We start from the raw sequence: 19637 nt of genomic DNA on the forward strand, positions 1-19637 counted from the left end.
TAAAGGGAGTCTCCCTAGGTTAGAATGGCTTTCAGCTTTGACATTTGTGGGGACAGAGCCAGGAGTGCAGTTTCCAGGCTCTCGCCCTCACCTGGAAAGGTGCTCACTCGGGTAGTAAATGGCGATCAACTGTGATTGGATGGCCATCAGCTGTGGCTAGTTGGCCGTCTGCTGTAACCAGTGAGCCATTGGCCACTGATATAACTGTCATGGCTATGCTAGCAAAAAATGGGGGCTAGCAAGAAGATGGTGGCTGAGCTAGCAAGAGCGGATTGCGGTTGGCACGGTGGAGCGTGGATTGCAGATTGCAGAGAGGTGGAGTGCAGTTAGCAAGTGAGGTAGGTTGGCAGACAGAAGTGGATGGCAGGTTAGGTTACAGATCGTGTGGCTCCTGCTTCCTGTTTCTCCAACCCAGCCGCCAGCGAGAATATAGTGGTATGATTCCCCTATCTATGGCTCCGTGGGTGTTCCTTTTTGGCCTCACCATATCCTGCATTCTTATGTGGAGAGCAGGACCAGAGACCCCGCATGACAACATTCATTCATATACCAAAACCTCCAGAACAGCACTGAGCAAAATCATACCTCTGGAAACCAGAGAAAATGTTTCCACAGTCAGCAAAATTGTTCTCTAGGAATAAGAGAGATTATTTTCCCTGTGTCCAGGGAAATTAGTGTCTGCTTGGGGCTCAAACCATTGATGCAGTTCCCAGAGCAAAGCAAATGCCTGACAATACCAGGAGCCCTATTAGGGATACTTGCCCGTCCCAGAATTTTTCTGCCCAATCAAAACTTCTCTGAGCCTATGCCAACTTTTCAAGATGACTGTGGAGACAGAGCCAGGAGTGCAGTTTCCAGGCTCTTGCCCTCACATGGAAAGGTGCTCACTCGGGTAGTAAATGGCCATCAACTGTGATTGGATGGCCATCAGCTGTGGTTAGTTGGCCGTCTGCTGTAACCAGTGAGCCATTGGCCACTAATATAACTGCTGTGGCTACGCTAGCAGAAAATGGGGGCTGGCAAGAAGATGGTGGCTGAGCTAGCAAGAGCGGATTGCAGTTAGCACGGCGAATTGCAGCTAGCAGGGGTTGGTTGGTTGGCAGACAGAGATGTGGACGGCAGGTTGCGGGTAGTATGGCTCCTCCTGCTTCCTGTTTCTCCAACCCAGTCGTCCGGGAGACTATAGTGGTGTGACTCCCCTATCTATGGCTCCGTGGGTGTTCCTTTTTGGCCTCACCATGTCCTGCGTTCTTATGTGGGGAGCGGGACCAGAGACCCGCCTGACACCCTGCATGACAATGACAACTAGCTAATCTGCAAAATCAACCTAAACTCTTCTGAAAGGGTTAAATCCCAGGGTTTGTTTTTTTTTCCAACGCTGGCTACAGATTAAAATCATGTGGAAGTGGGGAGGGGCTTTTTAAAACAATAACAGTGCCAGAGCCCTACCCCTGACCAACTGATTTAGGCTCTCCTGCTGTAAGGTCACTGAGTCTGTATTTTTAAAAAGCCCTTCAGGTTATTCTAAGCTGATGAGGGTGGAGAACCACTCCCATATAACAAGAATTACAGCAACCCCTTAGGAGCTCCTGCTCTGCCCCAGGTGCCATGTTTTCTCTTTTCGTACATTATCTGTCATCCTACAACCCCACTTGAGTGATAATTGTCACCAAGTTCAGAACTCTAATAAGTGCCAGAGGTGGATTCATACCCAATTTTTCTGAGTTTACTGTTTTTTTTCCACACAACATTCATATTTCTCAAGGTATGGGACATGGGCCACTGGTGGTTTGCAAGTTGATTTTAGATGGTGTGTGGATGTGACATTAAATGACAATAGATCATGTAAAAGAAAGGTACTCCTTTTTCAATTCTCAATTTAAATTCTTCAGGTTAATGAGAAAGTCATAGTAGTATTAGTTTGACTCTAAGTCATCTCACATTTACTCACCTTTCTTTTTAATAAACCTTTTTAAAAGCCCAGAACGTTCTGTGGGAAACAGAATCTAGCTCAGGTGTGAAAATATTGTTTTCTTTTCATTGTATTTATGTTTTGGTTTCTATTTATGGCAAATGTTGCCACTGCTTTTCCATTTACAGTAGTGAAAAAAGTTTTATGTTTAAAGAAATGTATTCAAATAAAAAAAGAAGTTAGTTGATTTTTAAAATATTAAATAAACAATAGTACAGTGTCTTGAATGTAGCAAAAAAATGTTTTAGTGGTAGATAAGTGACAGAAGTTTGAGAAATACTTCCCTACAGCATGCTAATTTAAAAAACAGGTCTCTCCACACCTGTTAGCCAACGGAACGTCTCACCTACCACCCAATCACACAAGAGAGGCAACAACTTGTTCTGTCCATTTCAGGTCCAGCCACGACCTATGAACTTTGTTGCTGCTTCCAGCTCAAGAGGGATCCTGAAACACAAACGGCTAATAAAGATGTGGAGTGGGACAGGGCATACATTTACCCTCTCAACTAATCAATGAAATGCAAATCAAAACACAAACGACATGCCATTTTTTTCACCTATTGAATTGTCAGACATTTTTTTAAAGGGCTATCCCATACTGGTGAGGGCCTTCAGAAACTGGTAATCTCAGGTACAAATGGTAGAAGTATATTTTGCTACATATTTTCTGGATGGCAATTGGATATACAAATCATAACTTTCAGAAATATGTATACTCTGTGGCCAATAATTTCACTTATAGGAATTTATCCTAAGAAAATAATGAGGATTATTAAAGATCAAACTAGGAGTATCTTCCTCAAAGTATTACTTATTATAGAAAAACATTGCCCCAAATAGGAAATTATAAACTTAATCATGGATCATCTATTAAATGAAATACCATGCAGCAATTAGAATGATGCCATTTAGACTAATCTAGAAGACAGATAAGAAACTTGTTCCAGCATTTGCTACTATTGTGGGGATAGAATAAGGGGGTGGGAAAGAAGATAGACTTTTCAGTGCTTAATTGATTTGAACATTATGTTCATTTATCAATTTAAAAACGCCAACTATACTTTAATAAAAAAAATTTTAATGTAACTCTAAAAGAAAGATACTATTTTAAAGTAGGTTAATATCATGGAAATAATATTTATGATTTTATTATTAAGTGGGGATAAAGCAGTAATAAATTACTGTACATGATTTTTTTTGGCGGGGGGGTTTAAAAAAATGAATGCATATTCTCTAGAAAAATATTGAAAGAATGTGAAGAAAAAAATACTGATGAACTTTGTTTTTAAAAGTCTGACTTTATCTCCCTTCTTGTTAGGTTACAGGTTCCCCAGAGATGTCCCAGGATAGAAAAGGCCCTTTTCTTATTGGAAGCTTAGGTAATAATATCCCAATAGACAGTCAGAAGCAAAGAGTGGGCCACACGGATGGAACAGATCTTAACAAGAATGGTGAATAGTTACCATTCATTCATTCTTTATTGTCGAGTGTGTGCCAAACTCTGAACTATGAAATAGTTTCAGGGGAAATTATTACCACTTCCCTAAATAGTAAGAAGAAAATTCCACGTAGACAATTTATAATACTCTACCATCTTCCACAGGCACTAATTTAACTTGGGGATGTTTTCTTTGTAGCAATTTTTCAATTTTGAAGAAGATTGTTCATGACATAACATGGCAACTGGGAAAATTTGTAGTTTTCCTTTCATCTTAGAAAGGAAGATCTGAATAACATGTACCCCAGGAGAAAATCTCTCTTTCTGGTTGTGTGTGTGTGTGTGTTTTACAAAAGCCTACTGAATTCCTTAGTTCACTCCTGAAGTTAGACATGATAAGGTGAAAATTTGTAAAAACATCTCTGTAAAAGAATAAGCATCATAATAGAGGCCAGGGCCTAGACATTGGGATTTAGAATCAAAAGACCTGAGTTCTAGTCCTGGCTCTGGAAGGAATATGGCAGAGCGGTTCATGCTCCCTGGGCCTCGGACCCCTCAGATATAAAAGCAAGGGGTCTTTTGTCAGCAGGACATTGGGAAACCTGAATTCTCAGTTGGACTTTGCCTCTAACTTGCTGTGTAGTCTCTTAATCTCCCTATTCCACTGTTAGCTCTTTGGGGTTATTTGTCCTTCCCAAGATGACATGAAGTAGAGAAAAAGATACTTTGCAAAACAAGATTTGCTACGTAAAAATGAAGTGGTAAGGGGAAGAAGCACAGAGCCAGAAAAGACAGGTCATCTCATTTAGGGCGATTTCATGTAAGTATCCACTGGAGTACCACATAGCATGGTCCACCATCATTGAGGAGGAATATCATTCAGCTGACAGCTTGGCTACTGTCACCTCCAAATGCCCTGAGAACTTTGGTCAGAGAAGTGATGTACCTCCCTTTATGCACAGAGTTGACAGAGCTCTATACATTTACCATATAACTCTAATTCTATTTACATGCCCCCGCAAGGGTATATCTCTTAACTCCATTTGGGATTTGCCATCTGTAAATATAGAACACTGAATACTGTTTGCTTCAAGGGGATGTTTTACTTGGCAAGTGACCCTGGGAATGCCTCACCCACAAATGGCAATCAGATCCGAAGTCATACTGCTCAGGAAGTACCCATGCCTGCTGAGGCCCACAGGGAGGATACGAAGGACTATGGTTCCCTTAGTATGCTCTCTCCAGGAACCCTGCTCACTGCCTATCCATTCCTCAGGGGCCTAGAATCTATATTGCCCCACCAGGCTGGGAGGCCCCATCCTGCCCTCCTGTGTGGCTGTTCTTCCCTCACTGCAATCCTGCTAGGAAATTTATCAGAAATGGCACATCTGTAGTTGGTGAGGAAAAATGAAACAGTGTTGGGAAAGAGCATTTGTGGCCAAAGAAGCGAAAAATCAAGAGGTCAAATAGAATAGAGGAAGTCATTTCCTTCTTCATCTCTGAGACGTTAGGGGAGAACAAAAAGCCTCAGCTGTGACTTAAAATTGTGCTTGAATTCGCATTGCCAGATTTAGGGGGGTGGAAAAGGACACCCAGCTAGACTTAAATTTCAGATCAACAACCAATCCCTTTTTAATGTAAGTACCGATATGTCTTGAGTATTACATAGGATATACTTACACTAAAAAAGTATTGGTTATTTATCTGAAATTCAAATTTAACTGGGTGCCCTGTTTTTGATCTGACAACTCTAACTTGGATACACCTGTATGTTCAATAAAGAGAATTGAAATGTTAAATTTCCAAACCAATTGTTTGAAGTTATGTAAGGAAACCACCCATTGAATTCAGCTATTTGTCTCTCACCATGCGCTTGGCCAATTGTGTAGTCACAAAATGTGATAATTTGGGATTAGAGAGAATGGAGTATGCATTTCCCTGTGCTCCTGAAACTCCATCCAGATTTATCCCCTTTTCTGACAGATTTATCTCCAGTTTATTGTAAAGTTCTGTGACAAATCAGAAGAGAAGGATGTGTTCAAGTTCTCAAATATGAAACCGAAAGATTCAGGGAGTTGGGGTGGCTAGGTAGCTCAGTTGCTAAGAGCATGGTGCTAATAACACCAAGGTTGCAGGTTCAGTCCCCACATGGGCCTCTGTGAGCTGCGCCCTCCTTTAAAAAAAAAAAAAAATTTCAGGGAGAAAAGGGTGCAGGGATTCTAGAAAAGGAGAGAGACCTATGTTAAGTGCAAACTGGTATTCATGACATAATATAATTTTTAAAGCACTATAAGGAGGTAGCCCCCATGTATTACAACCTGGAGAGTCTGGCTTGGCTTACAAACATTTACGTGAGGTGGCAATCGGGCACTTTCAGAATATGGACATCATGTCTTCAGAGTAAATAACTCATATTCTAATTTGTATCTTCAAACTTGGATTTTCCAGTTTATCTATATAAACTAGTCAAGTGAACTATGTAATTACCAGATAACCACACTGTTTTATATCTCATAAGTAAATTGATTAGCTCAAGAGCCTACAAACAGGGGTTCAGCCTTCCATTCTGACACAATTAGCCTTGCTGAGCTGTAGTTTCTTCATCTGTTGAAAGAAAGAATAATTTTTGTCCTACATGCCTCAGTGATTATTTTTACATTTTTATTAGAAAAATCATGATAAACTTCTCAATGTGAACACATATTTGGGTTTAATCAATGTGCTATATGCTATTTGTATTTTGCTTCTTTTTCTGAATTTTTAATTGTTATCTATCAACACCATACCCACAATTATCCTTGTTGATGCCTTCATGGAACGACCTTGTATTTATATGTCAATGTTAGCTCCTCCCCAATTATTAATACTTATCATGTTTCTAGCTTTTCTTCTACTACAAAAGTGTCATATCCATCTTCATACAGATTGCCTTTTTTCCTTTTGGTTTACCATGTTGGGACATGTCCAGGTTTTGTTATAATTGTCAAATTGCACTATAGGGGCAGTTGAGCCTATGGACTCACCAGTGTACCTGGGGCCTCTTCTGCATTGTCTTTTAAAGAACTTTTGATTTATCCTAATAAATAGAAAGGCAGTAGTAATTGTTTTAATTGAAGCTCTTTGTCAGGGTGGCTGAACACTTTTCAATACCTCGTTTTGTAATTGCATTTCAACATACATGAATATGTCTCTGTCTTTCTCTTGACTCAAGCTTTCCATATTATGGATTGTAGGTGTGTGTGTTTGTTTATAATATTCATTTGTTTTTCCCTTTCTGTTACACTTCCTTTCTTCTTAGTTTTCTTACTGTTTATTCTATAGAATATTTTACATTAACATAATTGAACCCATCCTTGTCACTAATTATCTTCTTCCACAGTTAAAATAGTCTATTTCATTTCCTTCTAAAGTTTTTATGGGAATGTTTAAAATGTTTAGCTATATAACTCATCTGGAATTCATTGTGGCCTGTGAGAATCAAGCGGTATATTGAGAAAAGTAAAAGCTTTAGAAATTTTTTTTAGGAACTAATTTGAATTCAGCAGCACTAGCTTATGGACTTAAGCAAGTCACCTAACCTCTTCGGACTCAGTGTTTTCTACTAGACTGAAGAAAGGGACCCCGTCTTGCCTTTAGATAAAGATTCTCTTTATCTTCCACATATTTAGCAAAGTACCTAACATTTAGGATGAACATTAAAGGTCTGTATTTAAGTTATATTTTTTGTATATCGCTATCAAATTGTTCCAACAGCATTTATTGAATCATGATTCATTTCCCAGTTATATATTTGGTTGCTTATGATTGGTCATATATCAGTGACACTCAGATCTGTTCCAATGGCAAAGCACATGGAAGTTGTAGCACTCTTTGCAAAACATCATGAAACATGGAGCTATTAAAGGTAAAATAATGAAAATGAAAATTTGGTGCTAAATAAGACACCAGCTTACACCAGATTCTAGTATACTCTAAACACTATCTGATCAGACACCAAGAATTTTCCTTTTAATTTATGGGAGAAATTTTAAAATGGAGAAAATTCTACCCAATAATGTAATTCCTTCTAAAAATCAGGAAAAGAACACCCACCCATAGAACAGGAAGTTGTTTAAGAGCAAAAGTTGAAAACCACATCTTAAAATAAGCATTCCCAGTTAAGAATATAAATAAAAGCCTATGATCGAGTGTAAACACTATATAAATGTAAAGTCCAGCTAAACTGGGCTGAACTCCAGCTGAACCCCAAAACTATTTAAGATCAGTCTTTCGAGTTACCCAGATTGAAATTCCTGTAACATTAGAAGTCTAAAGGAGAGTAGATGTCAGATCTCCAGTGCATGTTCACACCAACAACCTTAACTCTAGACACTTCTGTTTATTAATCTATAAATCAGAGGAGATAGCACAAAAGGGCTTCAACCTCATGTTCTCCCATATTACAGAATTTGGATTTTGCAAAGCAAGCAGGAGGTAGGTTATGTTGGAACTATCCGAAAAAAACCATTTCAGTTCTGGATTCCTTGTACTCTGAGCCAGCACAAGAGGCTGGAGTCCTGTCCTCTGCGCACAGTTCCTAAAGATGTGGATGGGTATATCTGTTAAGGCTACCAGAACCCTCTGCAAGCAACATCACTTTGCTATGCTAATTCATATTTTGTCATGGCATTTACTTTTTTTTAACTTTTCTGTATTCGTTTCAGGTGTAAAAAAACAACATAATAAACATTTACACACCTCACAAAGTGATAACCCCAACAAGTCTACTACCCATCTGACACTGTACATAGCTATTACAATACCATTAACTATATTCCCTATGGTGTACTTTGTATCCCATGACTGTATACAGAGGGTGCCAAAAAAAGTATACACTTTTTTTTTTTTAAAGATTTGATTGGGAAAGGGGAACAGGACTTTATTGGGGAACAGTGTGTACATCCAAGATTTTTTCCAAGTCAAGTTGTCCTTTCAATCGTAGTTGTGGAGGGCACAGTTCAGCTCCAGGTCCAGTTACCGTTGTTAGTTGCAGGGGGCACAGCCCACCATCCCTTGAGGGAGTCCAACCAGCAACCTTGTGGTTGAGAGGATACGCTCCAACCAACTGAGCCATCCGGGAGCTCATCGGCAGCTCAGCTCAAGTGTTCAATCTCAGTTGCAGGGGACAGAGCCCACCATCCCTTGAGGGAGTCGAGGAGTCGAACCAGCAACCTTGTGACTGAGAGCCCACTGGCCCATGCGGGAATCGAACCAGCAGCCTTCGGCATTAGGAGCGCGGAACTCCAAACGCCTGAGCCACCTGGCCGGCCCTGTATACACATTTTAAGAAAGGGAAAAACTGTATTAAAATTGTAATACTCAATACATGTATATACTGAGAACAAGAGATGACTACAAGTCACGTTTGACTTCGGCAATTACAAGAAGTGCTCAAAGTAACTACCATCAGCATAATTTTCATATTGTTTTTTTCCCTTCTCAAAATGTGTATGCATTTTTTTGGCACCCTCTGTATATATATTTTAATTATATTTGATATTCAATATTATTTTATACTAGTTTCTGGTGTACAGTGCAGTGGTTAGGCATTTATACAATTTATGAAGTGATCCCCCAATAAATCTTGTACCCATCTGACACCATACATAGTTTTTACATCATTATTGACTATATTCACCATACTGTATTTTACATCCCCGTGATTATTTTGTGACTACCAATTTGTACTTTCTAATCCCTTCACCTTTCTCACCCATTCCCCAACCCCCTCCCATCTGGCAACCATCAGTTCGTTCTCTGTTTCTATGAGTCCATTTCTGTTTTGTTTGTTCATTTGTTCTGTTGTTTAGATTCCAAATGTAAGTGAGGTCATATGGTATTTGTCTTTCTCTGTCTGACTTATTTCACTCAGCATAATATCCTTAGATCCATCCATGGATTGTTGCAAATGGTAAGATTTCAGTCTTTTTATGGCAGAGTAATACTCCATTGTATAAATGTACCACAATTTCTTTATCTAGTCACCTACTGATGGGTATTTCGGTTGTTTTCATATCTTGGCTATTGTGAATAGCGCTGCAGTAAACATAGGGGTACATATATTTTTTTGAATTAGTGTTTTGGATTTCTTTGGATAAATACCCAGGAGTGGAATTGCTGGGTCATAAGGTAGTTCTACTTTTAATTTTTTGAGGATCCTCCATACTGTTTTCCATAATGACTACAACAGTTTGCAATCCCAGCAACAGTGTACAAGGGTTCTCATAGCACTTACTTTTACTTAGACTTTTGACTTTTAATAAGAATGTTTCTTGTGAAGAAAGACAATATGTTTTAGTTTACCTGTTAGAACGGAAGGTAAAAGATAGTGTTGGGTCCCCATTCTGACTTGATCTGGGATGAGTCATTCAACAGTTATAGGCCTCAGTTTCCTTTTCTGAAAAAAACAGTACTGAGACTGAACATTTCCTAAAATCCTATATGATTCTAGTAGTCTCGTTCAAACATAGATACATTCCAATTCAAGAAAAATAAAAATGCAAAACTTCACACTTAGGAAACTGATAATTCACTGTTCATAATGATCCTTGCTGAGTCATTCTTCACTTACAAATTACCCCACAATTTCCTTAAATAGTATGAATCTCCAGTGAAGTCAACATGTGATTCCACGTACAAATCTCCCACTCTTTTTTATGAATAATTAGTTTATGATATACACTTGGTCCAGGGAAGTCAGAACTACAGAACCATGATTCAGATATAGTACCAAAAGAAAAGCCAATTCCACAAAAATCATCTGCTTAACAGAGAAATAAATCGTGACTTCATTGGACTCGTGGTTTCTTAATCTCTAGTGCACTCTTGGTCCGGAGTTGAATTCAGGACTAACACGTCGAGGCCGCCCCTGAAATCGGGCAATCATCCTTCGCCTTCCCCTTTGCACTGCCTCCAGGGACCGCATGAATCAATGGCACTGTTCAAAGCTTTTCAGTAAATACTAGCTCAAGCCATTTCCCTCCAAAATGTGTCCCACCAAAAGGTTTGCTTCCCATCTACCCAAGAGTATGTGTGCTCCAGATGTCTTTGAACTCTCACAGTAGGATGTGGTGCAAACCATCCTAAGTTGCCTTCATTGTGCTGAGTTATCGCACTAAGAAGGCACTTTCTACTCTACAAGGGCTGACCACCAACCTCTACTTCACCAGTGTGGACAAAGCAACTTGCTTTCCCTCGCCCTTGACTGCTGGTTCAGATTAGAAAGATGAAGGCAAAGTTACAGGCAGTGGCCCTTGTTTACACTTAGTCTCTGTGTATTTGTCTTTTTGGGATAATATTTCTCCTAATAACAGCAAAGCTCTAACATGCCCATTAAAATGAGATACAGTTTTTATTAAGTGCATTTATGTGAAGAGCAATTTTTCACTTGATTTTCCCAAAACCTCGGATGGTTTACAGTAAAGTTTTGCTCTCTTGTTGCAGGTTCAGAAAATGGTTTTGCACAGAAGCAGCGAACACCTCACCGAAGATGTCAGCAGCCCAAAATGTTGAGTAGCCCTGAGGACACCATGTACTATAACCAGTTAAATGTGAGTTCAAAGTGGCCATAAAGCTGTTTCACTGGCTTTGTTTCCAGTTAATAATTCTGTTATTAATACCTGTTCCAGCCCCTCCAGCCCCACCCCCACTCTCTTATGCTCTCGTCTTGAACATGTGCTTAGGCTCTTTATCTGTTGCTTTCATGTCAGGATGTCTGCCTTCACGGTGAATAATTGATGTGGTTTATCAAAGACGAGCAAGATGCATGCTTCATCAGGCTCACTTGAGCCCTTTGATCAAAAAAATTATGCTGTGACTTCTGATATTATCAGCATCTGCTTGCATTCAACACAAAATCACTTTGAATTAAAAATTAACGACTTGCTGCTTTGCTTTGACTGTGTGTTCTTGGCCCTCTCCACAGGGAACTCTAGAATATCAAGGGAGCAAGAGGAAGCCAAGAAAACTTGGGTAAATATCTGTCTTCTTAGTTCTAAGCAACTGTAAACAGAAGGGGTCCTTTGTGATATTACAGAAAATGCGAAACTTTCAAGAGGCTTCTAAAAATATGCAGTGGGGATAGCGCCCCTATTATTGACATTGGAAACTACTTTTCACAGTAGCAAGTATACAAAACTTGAATCTATTTTGTCTGAAAAGGCTGGACTTGCCATCTAAAGGCAAATGTTATTCCTCGTTATTTTCTCACAGAATTGTGCTTTCCTCATAACTGGAGGTATGTAGCAGGTTGTGTAAAACTCTCCCACAAATAAGACCACTACAAATAGTGCAAATAGGCCTCTTCCCCACATTTCCCTACCCCTGGGCCTTAAAGGTACACAAAGGAAAATACCCACCCACCCCCATCCCGCAGTGGTTAGACTGGGGACTCTAAGGAGTTTGGGCTCATTTGATTGTTAGCATCTCAACTGACAATAGCAATGAGGTAGGTAATTGGTACTGTTAGACTGGTGCAAAAGTAATTGCAGTTTAAAAGGTTAAAAATAATTACAAACACTGCAATTACTTTTGCACGAACCTAATAGTTTGAGAACTGGGGAAGGTCAGGAGGGGAACGTTCTCATCTAGAGGAAAGCAGGAGACAGACAAGGTAATTCACATAAATCAAGTTGCAATATGACCACAACTTCCAGACACCACTAAATCGGGCCTGTTATTGTGTTTCCCGAAAATAAGACAGACAATCTGCTCTACTGCATCTTTTGGAGCAAAAATTAATGTAACACCCAGTCTTATTTTACTATAATATAAGACCTGGTATAATAATATAATATAATATAATATAATATAATATAATATAATATAATATAATATAATATAATATAATATAATATAATATAATATAATATACTGGGTCTTAATTTTTGCTACAGAAGACGCATGAGAGCTGATGGTCCGGTTAGGTCTTATTTTCGGGGAAACAGCATACCGGTGTGTGACCCACAGGTGAAAGTCCTTGTGTATCAGACCCAGTCCCTCTGCGCTTGGGGACCCTGCCTACTCTAAGCTGTCCTTCTCTCCCTGTGTTGGGACCCAACCCTGTTCCAAGTACTGACACAACTTTAGCTGCCCCAGTGATGATTGTGGCATTTGTTTTCTTTTTCTGCTGAAACTTCTTTCTTTGTTGCAGCCAAGTCAAAATGCTTGATGGGGAAGATGAATACTACAAATCTCTGTCACCTGTGGACTCCATCCCTGAGGAAGACAATTCAGCCCACCCTTTCTTTTTTCCCTCGTCCTCAAAAGGAGCATCTTTTGCTCAACACTGAGCTGTGTTTCCTGCCCCCCAGTCTGTTGAGGGTAAGAACAATCATGGTAATTGGCTGATTGTCATTTAATATGAAAGCACTGTCAGCTTCTTTACATATGTGCTGGAGCCTTACTGAACAATTTTCAGATTCTTAATCATTTTCTCCTACCTCCGTCACCCTTCCCATATCGGCTGTGCAGCCTGAGCTAAGTAATCCCTTCTTTTTCTCATACCATAGGTCCCTTTGGGACATTCAGCTCACCTCCACTAGAATAACAGCCATCATTCATGCCTCCATTTAAGAGGGTAACAATCTCACCATAAGCCAGTTGTGAGCACTGATATTTCTTTATTTTTCCCACTCGTCAATCCGAGCAGAAAATCCAAGAGTTCCTTTTCTCCTTGCTTCCTTTTCTCCTTGTTGGTCTTTCTACGCTGCCTGCCTTTCCCCAGGGTCAGGGCTCCATTGCTAAGTGCCTTCATCTTGAAAGAGTGCACTCAAGGTCTCCAAGGCCAGGATAAACTTTTGTGTTTAGGGGGAGAGGCCTAAATCTTTGGATTCTTTCTATAAGGCACATGTACCCCTCTCTTGCTAATTATTATGCTGGTAAAGCCTTTGCCTCTTTATTCCACCTTGCCAAGACACACCTATCGCCTTACCAGTAAAAGAAAGGAGTGAGGCGGGAAGAAAATTTGGACCCATCAGAATCCATGTCACCTTGTGTTGTAACTTTCCCTTCTCTGGTCAGCTGTCTCCACTAGGCTGTGTGAGAGGCTGCCAGAGAGGTATCTTGTCTCATCCTCTCTGTGGGCACAGAGTCTAGCACAGTGACATCTAGTAAATGTCCACCCTTGAATGAGTGAAGACACTTAGTTCCACAAACATATCTGATAGGAAAGTTACTTTTAATTATATGTCATATACGATTAATCACTTTTCTTAAACCCTAAGCTCTGATTTTTCATTTAAGGTTGGGCTAATCCTATTGTAATGATGTTGTACCGTATATTATAACACTCAATAAGATTCAATACAACAAAGCTTTTATGGAGCAACTACTCTATGCAAAACAATATGTTAGGTTGCTGTGTGATGTAAAAACCCTATAAGACCCATTCTCTAGAACAGATGTTCTCAACATTGTTCTTACTTTAACTTGACTGATAGAACACATGGGAGTACCCAGATCTGGAGGAAAATAAACTTAAGGAAATAGGAAAAAAAGCTGTTATCAGAATTTTAAAGGAGAGAGTTATAATAAGCATTTTACAAACTTAAATAATGAAATGTGGCTTTTAAAGGTCTCAGAAATTGTAATTTTACAAGAAAAAGAAATAAGAGTCAGTTATTCAATAGTTAAATTTTACCTTTTAAAAAATGTCTTGGTTTTTTTTCCCCAGATCTTCACCACAAAGGTAATGTTTATAAGATATGCAAATAGAGCAAAAGAAACACAAATTAACTTTATTTTATTGTTTAAAATAATATCTAGGACATGTGGGTTTTCCACATTATTAATATAATTGTCTTAGGAAATTTTACTTTTATCACTGATTTGTCTACTCTTGTTATTACCTGTTTTCCTATCTGCTGAATAGAACTGTTCATAAATTCCCCCTTGTCCATGTACAACATTATTGTATACTTACCTTGTTTCTAATTAAAATATATCTATAAATAAAATTTAAAAGGAAATAGAAGTAATTATACAGAAGCTATGTAATAATTAGTCATTACCACAGCTATAACTCCAAAGAGTACTTTAGAAACGGCGATCATTGTCAGCTATAGCATAGATAAGAGACTGTAGATATTAGTGCCACAAACTCAAAAGGCAATTTTTAAATCAAGTAGATGAGAATGATGTAATCTGGAGTCTCATAAATGTCTTATTAGATTTATCCAAGTAATATGCACATGGCAAAAACAAAACAAAAATCAAATGCTCCAGAGAGTTTATAGCAATCTTCTCTATGCCTCTACCTTAGTCCCTATCCTCAGAAGCAACTATTTTTTTATTTCTAATTCTACTTCTTTTAATGATTTTCATCATATCTCTAAATAATTTGCTTTTATGTTCTTGATTTATCATTTAAGACAATTTCTATTCTCCCTCTCTATGAAAGATGTGCATTTATCTCAATTCCTCCTCCCCTCTCTCTTACTTCTTCCAATACTTATAATTTTATGTTTAAATTTTTGTTGATTATCTTTTAAACTTTAAATTGTATAATTAAACACCTATTTTTTGTGCATTGACTTTAGATAGTACCTCTATGAGGATGACTGACATGAAGAAAATGAACAGGCTGAAAGATAATGTCAAGACAAATAGAATAATGGACCTTAAAAAAACAGAAATAATTCTGACAATAGAGCAATTCTTTTAAAAACTTCACTGCATACCATTGGTGTTCATGTTCTGAGCTGCTGGTTCTTTTGGTTCATCAGCAGATATGCCTCCATCCACTCTTTTTATCTTTATTTTTAAATATAACACATACACAGAAAGGGACAAATGAGAAGACTCAGCTCAGTAAGTTATCAGAAAGTGACTATCTGTGTAACCACTCCTACAGTCAAGAATAGAACATTGTCAATGCCCAATGCCCTAGAAGCCTCCCTCATGTCCCTTCTCAATCACTACTACTCCCACCCACCTCCCCAAAGATAAGCACTGTCATGACTTTTACGGTAAACACTTCTGCGATTCTCCTTATAGTTTTACCACTTACATGCATCCCTCAATACTATAGTTAGATTTTGCCTCTTACAGGTAGGTTTTGGGAACTTTATATGAATGGAACCATGTACTATGTAATTTTTTGGCATTGTTTCTTTTATTCAATGTTATATTTGTGAGTTTCATCTATGTTGTGGAATGTAAATACAGTTCATTCATTTTCATGACTCCAGTATATGAACATGCTATAATTGATTAACCCATTCTACTTTTGATAGACAAATATGAATTGTTTCCCAATTTGGGGCTATTTTGGAATTTGCTACTATGAACATTGTTGTATATGTCTCTTAGCATATATTTGCATGCATTTCTGTTGGCTATATATCTAGAACTAGAATTTCAGGGTCCTGAGGTATACATATCTTCACTTCAGTAGGTGATGCCCCACTGTTTTCCTGAGTGATTATACCAATTTACAACTACACCAGTGGTATAAGAAAGCTCTCATTGTTCTGTGTTCTCACCAACTCTTGCTATTATCACTCTTCTTCATATGGGCGATCTGATGAGTATATAGTAGAATCTCACTGTGATTATAACTCACATATCACTTATTAATAATGATATTGAGCACATTTTTATGTGTTTAGTGGCCATGTGGATACCTTTCTTGTTGTGTGCCCATTTTTAATTAGTTAACTATTTTTTTCTTTTAATTTGGAGAAATGTATTATATATTGTTAGTTACATATGTTGTAAATATTTTCTCTCCTAGGTGGTTTGCCCTTTTATTCTCCTCAAGTGCCTTTCGATGAAAAAAAGTTTGTAATTTGAACATAAGACAACTTATCAATCTTTCCTTGTTTAATTAGTGCTTTCTTATGGCCTGTTAAGAAGTCTTGTTACCATAATGTCATAAAGATATTTGCTTTTAGTATCTTCTGGAAGCTTTCTTGTTTTGCCATTTACATTTAGATCTGTAACTCATCCAGAATTGATTTTGCAAATGGTGTGCAATAAGGATCAATTTTCATGTTTTCTATAAAGGATATTCAACTGTCTCAGTTTCATTAGTGAAAAGGCCATCCATTTCCTACTGCTCTAAAATGCTACCATTGACATAAATCAAGTGTCCATGGATCTGTTTCCAGAGTCTCTATTGTATACCATGATCTATTTATTATCCTTGTGTTAAATACTGTACCTGTACGATAGGCCTTGGTATATGGCAGAGAAAGTTTTCCAACATTCTTTTTCTTCTCCAAGAGACCCTTAGTTAGACTGAACCCTTTGCATATTATACAGTCAAATAGTCAATTTCTGAGAAAAAGAAAAGAAACTGTTGGGATTTTTTGGAATTACCTTGAGTCAGTATGTCAATATTGATTTTTTTCAGTCCATGCATATGGTATATCCTTCTGTTTAGTTATTCCTTCTTTTCTAATAATGATTTATAATTTTATGTGAGAAATCTTACACATATTTTGTTAGTTTTATTTCTATGCACCACATAATTTTACATTATTTAAAATATTTATTTTTTAGTTTTTTATTTTCTAATTGTTTATTGCCTGCTGTAGACTCTATAAATGTTTGTGTTCCCCCAAACATTATATGCCTTTGGGAAGTGATTAGGTCACAAGGATGGCCCCTCATGAATGAGATTAGTGCCCTAATAAAAGACTCCAGAGAGCTTGTTTGCCTCTTCCACCATATGAGGACACAGTGAAAAGATGGCTGTCTATGAACCAGGTACCAGGCTCTCACCAGGCACTGAATCTGTCAGTATCTTAATCTTGGACTTTTGTTGTTTAAATCACCAAGTTTACGTTATTCTATTACAGCAGCCCAAACAGACTAAGACACTGTCATTACCTAGAAACGCAATTAATGTTTTTGTTTTTTTAATATATATTTGAGATCCATCAACTGGGTTAAATTTACTCATTAATTCCAATAATGTATCTGTAGATACTTTTGGACTTTCTACCATATAAAATTATACCCTCTGCAAATAACTATAGATGTTTTCTTTCTTTTCAACATTTATACTTTTTCTTGATTTAACGCCTGTATCAATTAGTTATTGCACACCAAATCGACCACATATTTTTTGCAAGTCTACGGGTTGGCCAGGTATTTCTGTTGATTTAATCTACTCTTATCAGGGCTCACTTGTACATCTGCAATTGGCTGCAGGTCAGCTAAGCAGCTTTGCTGATGTTGGCTGGGTTCCTCACATATCTAGAGCCACAGCAGGGACAGCTGGGCTAACTTAGTTTTGTTTGATATGGTCTCATCCTCCAATTTGCTATCATCCACAATGGCCGTGACAGAATCTTCAAGGGGAGTAGGGTGTCTCTTGAGGCTCGGCACTGGCACATTGCCAATTCCACTATGTTCTTCTAACCAAAGTAAAATATAAAGCCAGCCCAGATTCAAGAATGTGTAAATAGAATCCATCTCTTGTTGGAAGATGCTGCAAGATCAATTACATTGCAAAGGGAATGGATACAGGGGGAATAGAGAATTAGAGTTATTTTTGTAATCAATCTGCCACACTGACCTGGCTAAGATTTCCAGTACAGGGTTGATCAGGGGGGTTAATACTAGGGCTCTGCCCTTTTTCCCAATCTCAAAAGAAAAACTTTTAGTATTTTACCATTAATTATGATATTTGCCATTTCCGTTCTATTCCTAAGAGCACTTCTTCTACCCCTATACATGGATTAGATTTTCTCAAATACTTGGTTTTTATATATTTAAGTTACCTATGATTTTTCACCTTTATTTTGTTAATGTAGTGAGTTACACTGGTTTTCTAATATGAAACCAACCTTGCATTCTTGCAATACCTACCACTCTTTATCATATTGTATTATCCTTTTACATATTGCTGTATTTGGTTTGTTAATTGAAAATATACATTTACATGCTTATGTTGAAATTACGAGAAATAAAAATGATGTAAATTTTTAATTCTCATAATATCTAATTTGTCTTCCTCTGGAAGAGTTTGTGTAACGGTGACATTAATTCTTAAATTTTTTTTAATTCACTAGGGGAGCTATTTGTGCCCTAAAATTTTATATGAGAGAAAGTTTTTATTATGTATCAAATTTCTTTGCTAAGCTATGACTATTTATATTATCTGTTTCCTCTTGTGTCAGTTTTGGTAGGTTTCATTTTTCTAGAAATTTGTCCACTTATTCTACATTTTCAAATTTGGTTAGATTACATACCTCAAGATATTTTTAATATTGTAAAATCTATAATAAGGTCCCCTTTTTCATTGTGATGGTGATAATTTGTGGGGGGGTTTCCCTCCGTTAGCCAGTCTTGCCAGGTTTGTCAATTTTATTAGTCTTTTAAAGAAAACAATTTTTTATTTTACTCATATTTTTCATTACCTATTTGGTTCCTGTTCACTAACTTTTGCTCTTATGTCCTTTCTTTGATATAATTTGCTGTTATTTTTTCTAACTTCTTGGAATTTTAAGCCCTCCTTTCTAATATATTCACTTAAGCTGTAATTTTCCCTCTAAGTATGAAATTAACAACAACATACAGTATTTTTATTATCATTCAGTTTAAAATGATTTCAAATATCCATTATGATTCTTTTTTTGACCCATGAGATTTTCAGAAGTTTATTAATTTCTAAATGTACAAGGAATTTTTCTCTTTTTCTTGTCGTGTTCTAGCTTAATTATGTATGACCAGAAAATAAATTCAGTATGATTTCAAGACTTTGATATTTGTTGAGGTTTTATGGCCTGGCACATGATTTTTTTGATAAAACTTTTGTAAATATTCCATATATACTTAAAAATTAGGTGTATTCTGTAGTCTTCTATATATGTACAGTAGGTTGATTGTGGGTAAGTATGGTAATTGTCATCTTCCCCATACTTACTGATTTTTTGACTGCTTTTTCTATCTGTTGTTAAAAGTAGTATGTTAAAATTTCCCACTATAATTATGAATTTTCCTATTTCTCCCTTTAGTTTTGTCAGTTTTGTCTCTATGTATTTTAAAGCTATATTATTAGGTAAATACACAAACTTTATTTATTGTCTTGTGGCTATGCAAGAAATTATAATATGCACCACTGACATCAAAATCTAGTATTACGTGGTGATACTCTCTTCTTAGACAATGCAAGAATTCAGGGACCTTAAAACACTATCTATATCTACCTATCGCTCTGTCTATCTTATACATTCCT

The 19637-nt window shown here is 37.4% G+C and overlaps 1 protein-coding gene across 1 annotated transcript in view; it reads left to right on the plus strand.

The window, feature by feature from the left end:
• MYO3B (myosin IIIB) overlaps nt 1–18388 on the plus strand; it is a 387431-nt gene extending 369043 nt beyond the window's left edge. The window contains exons 32-34 of the mRNA XM_088794000.1: nt 10895–11001; nt 11376–11422; nt 12603–18388. Of these exons, the coding sequence (XP_088650126.1) occupies nt 10895–11001; nt 11376–11422; nt 12603–12741 (293 nt within the window). The 3' untranslated portion in view covers nt 12742–18388. The remainder of the gene's footprint in view (nt 1–10894; nt 11002–11375; nt 11423–12602) is intronic.
• The last annotated feature ends 1249 nt before the right edge of the window (nt 18389–19637 follow it).

The sequence above is a fragment of the Rhinolophus sinicus genome, chromosome 17, assembly GCF_057876585.1.
Source record: "Rhinolophus sinicus isolate RSI-liver-muscle chromosome 17, RSI-T2T, whole genome shotgun sequence".
NCBI lineage: Eukaryota > Metazoa > Chordata > Mammalia > Chiroptera > Rhinolophidae > Rhinolophus > Rhinolophus sinicus.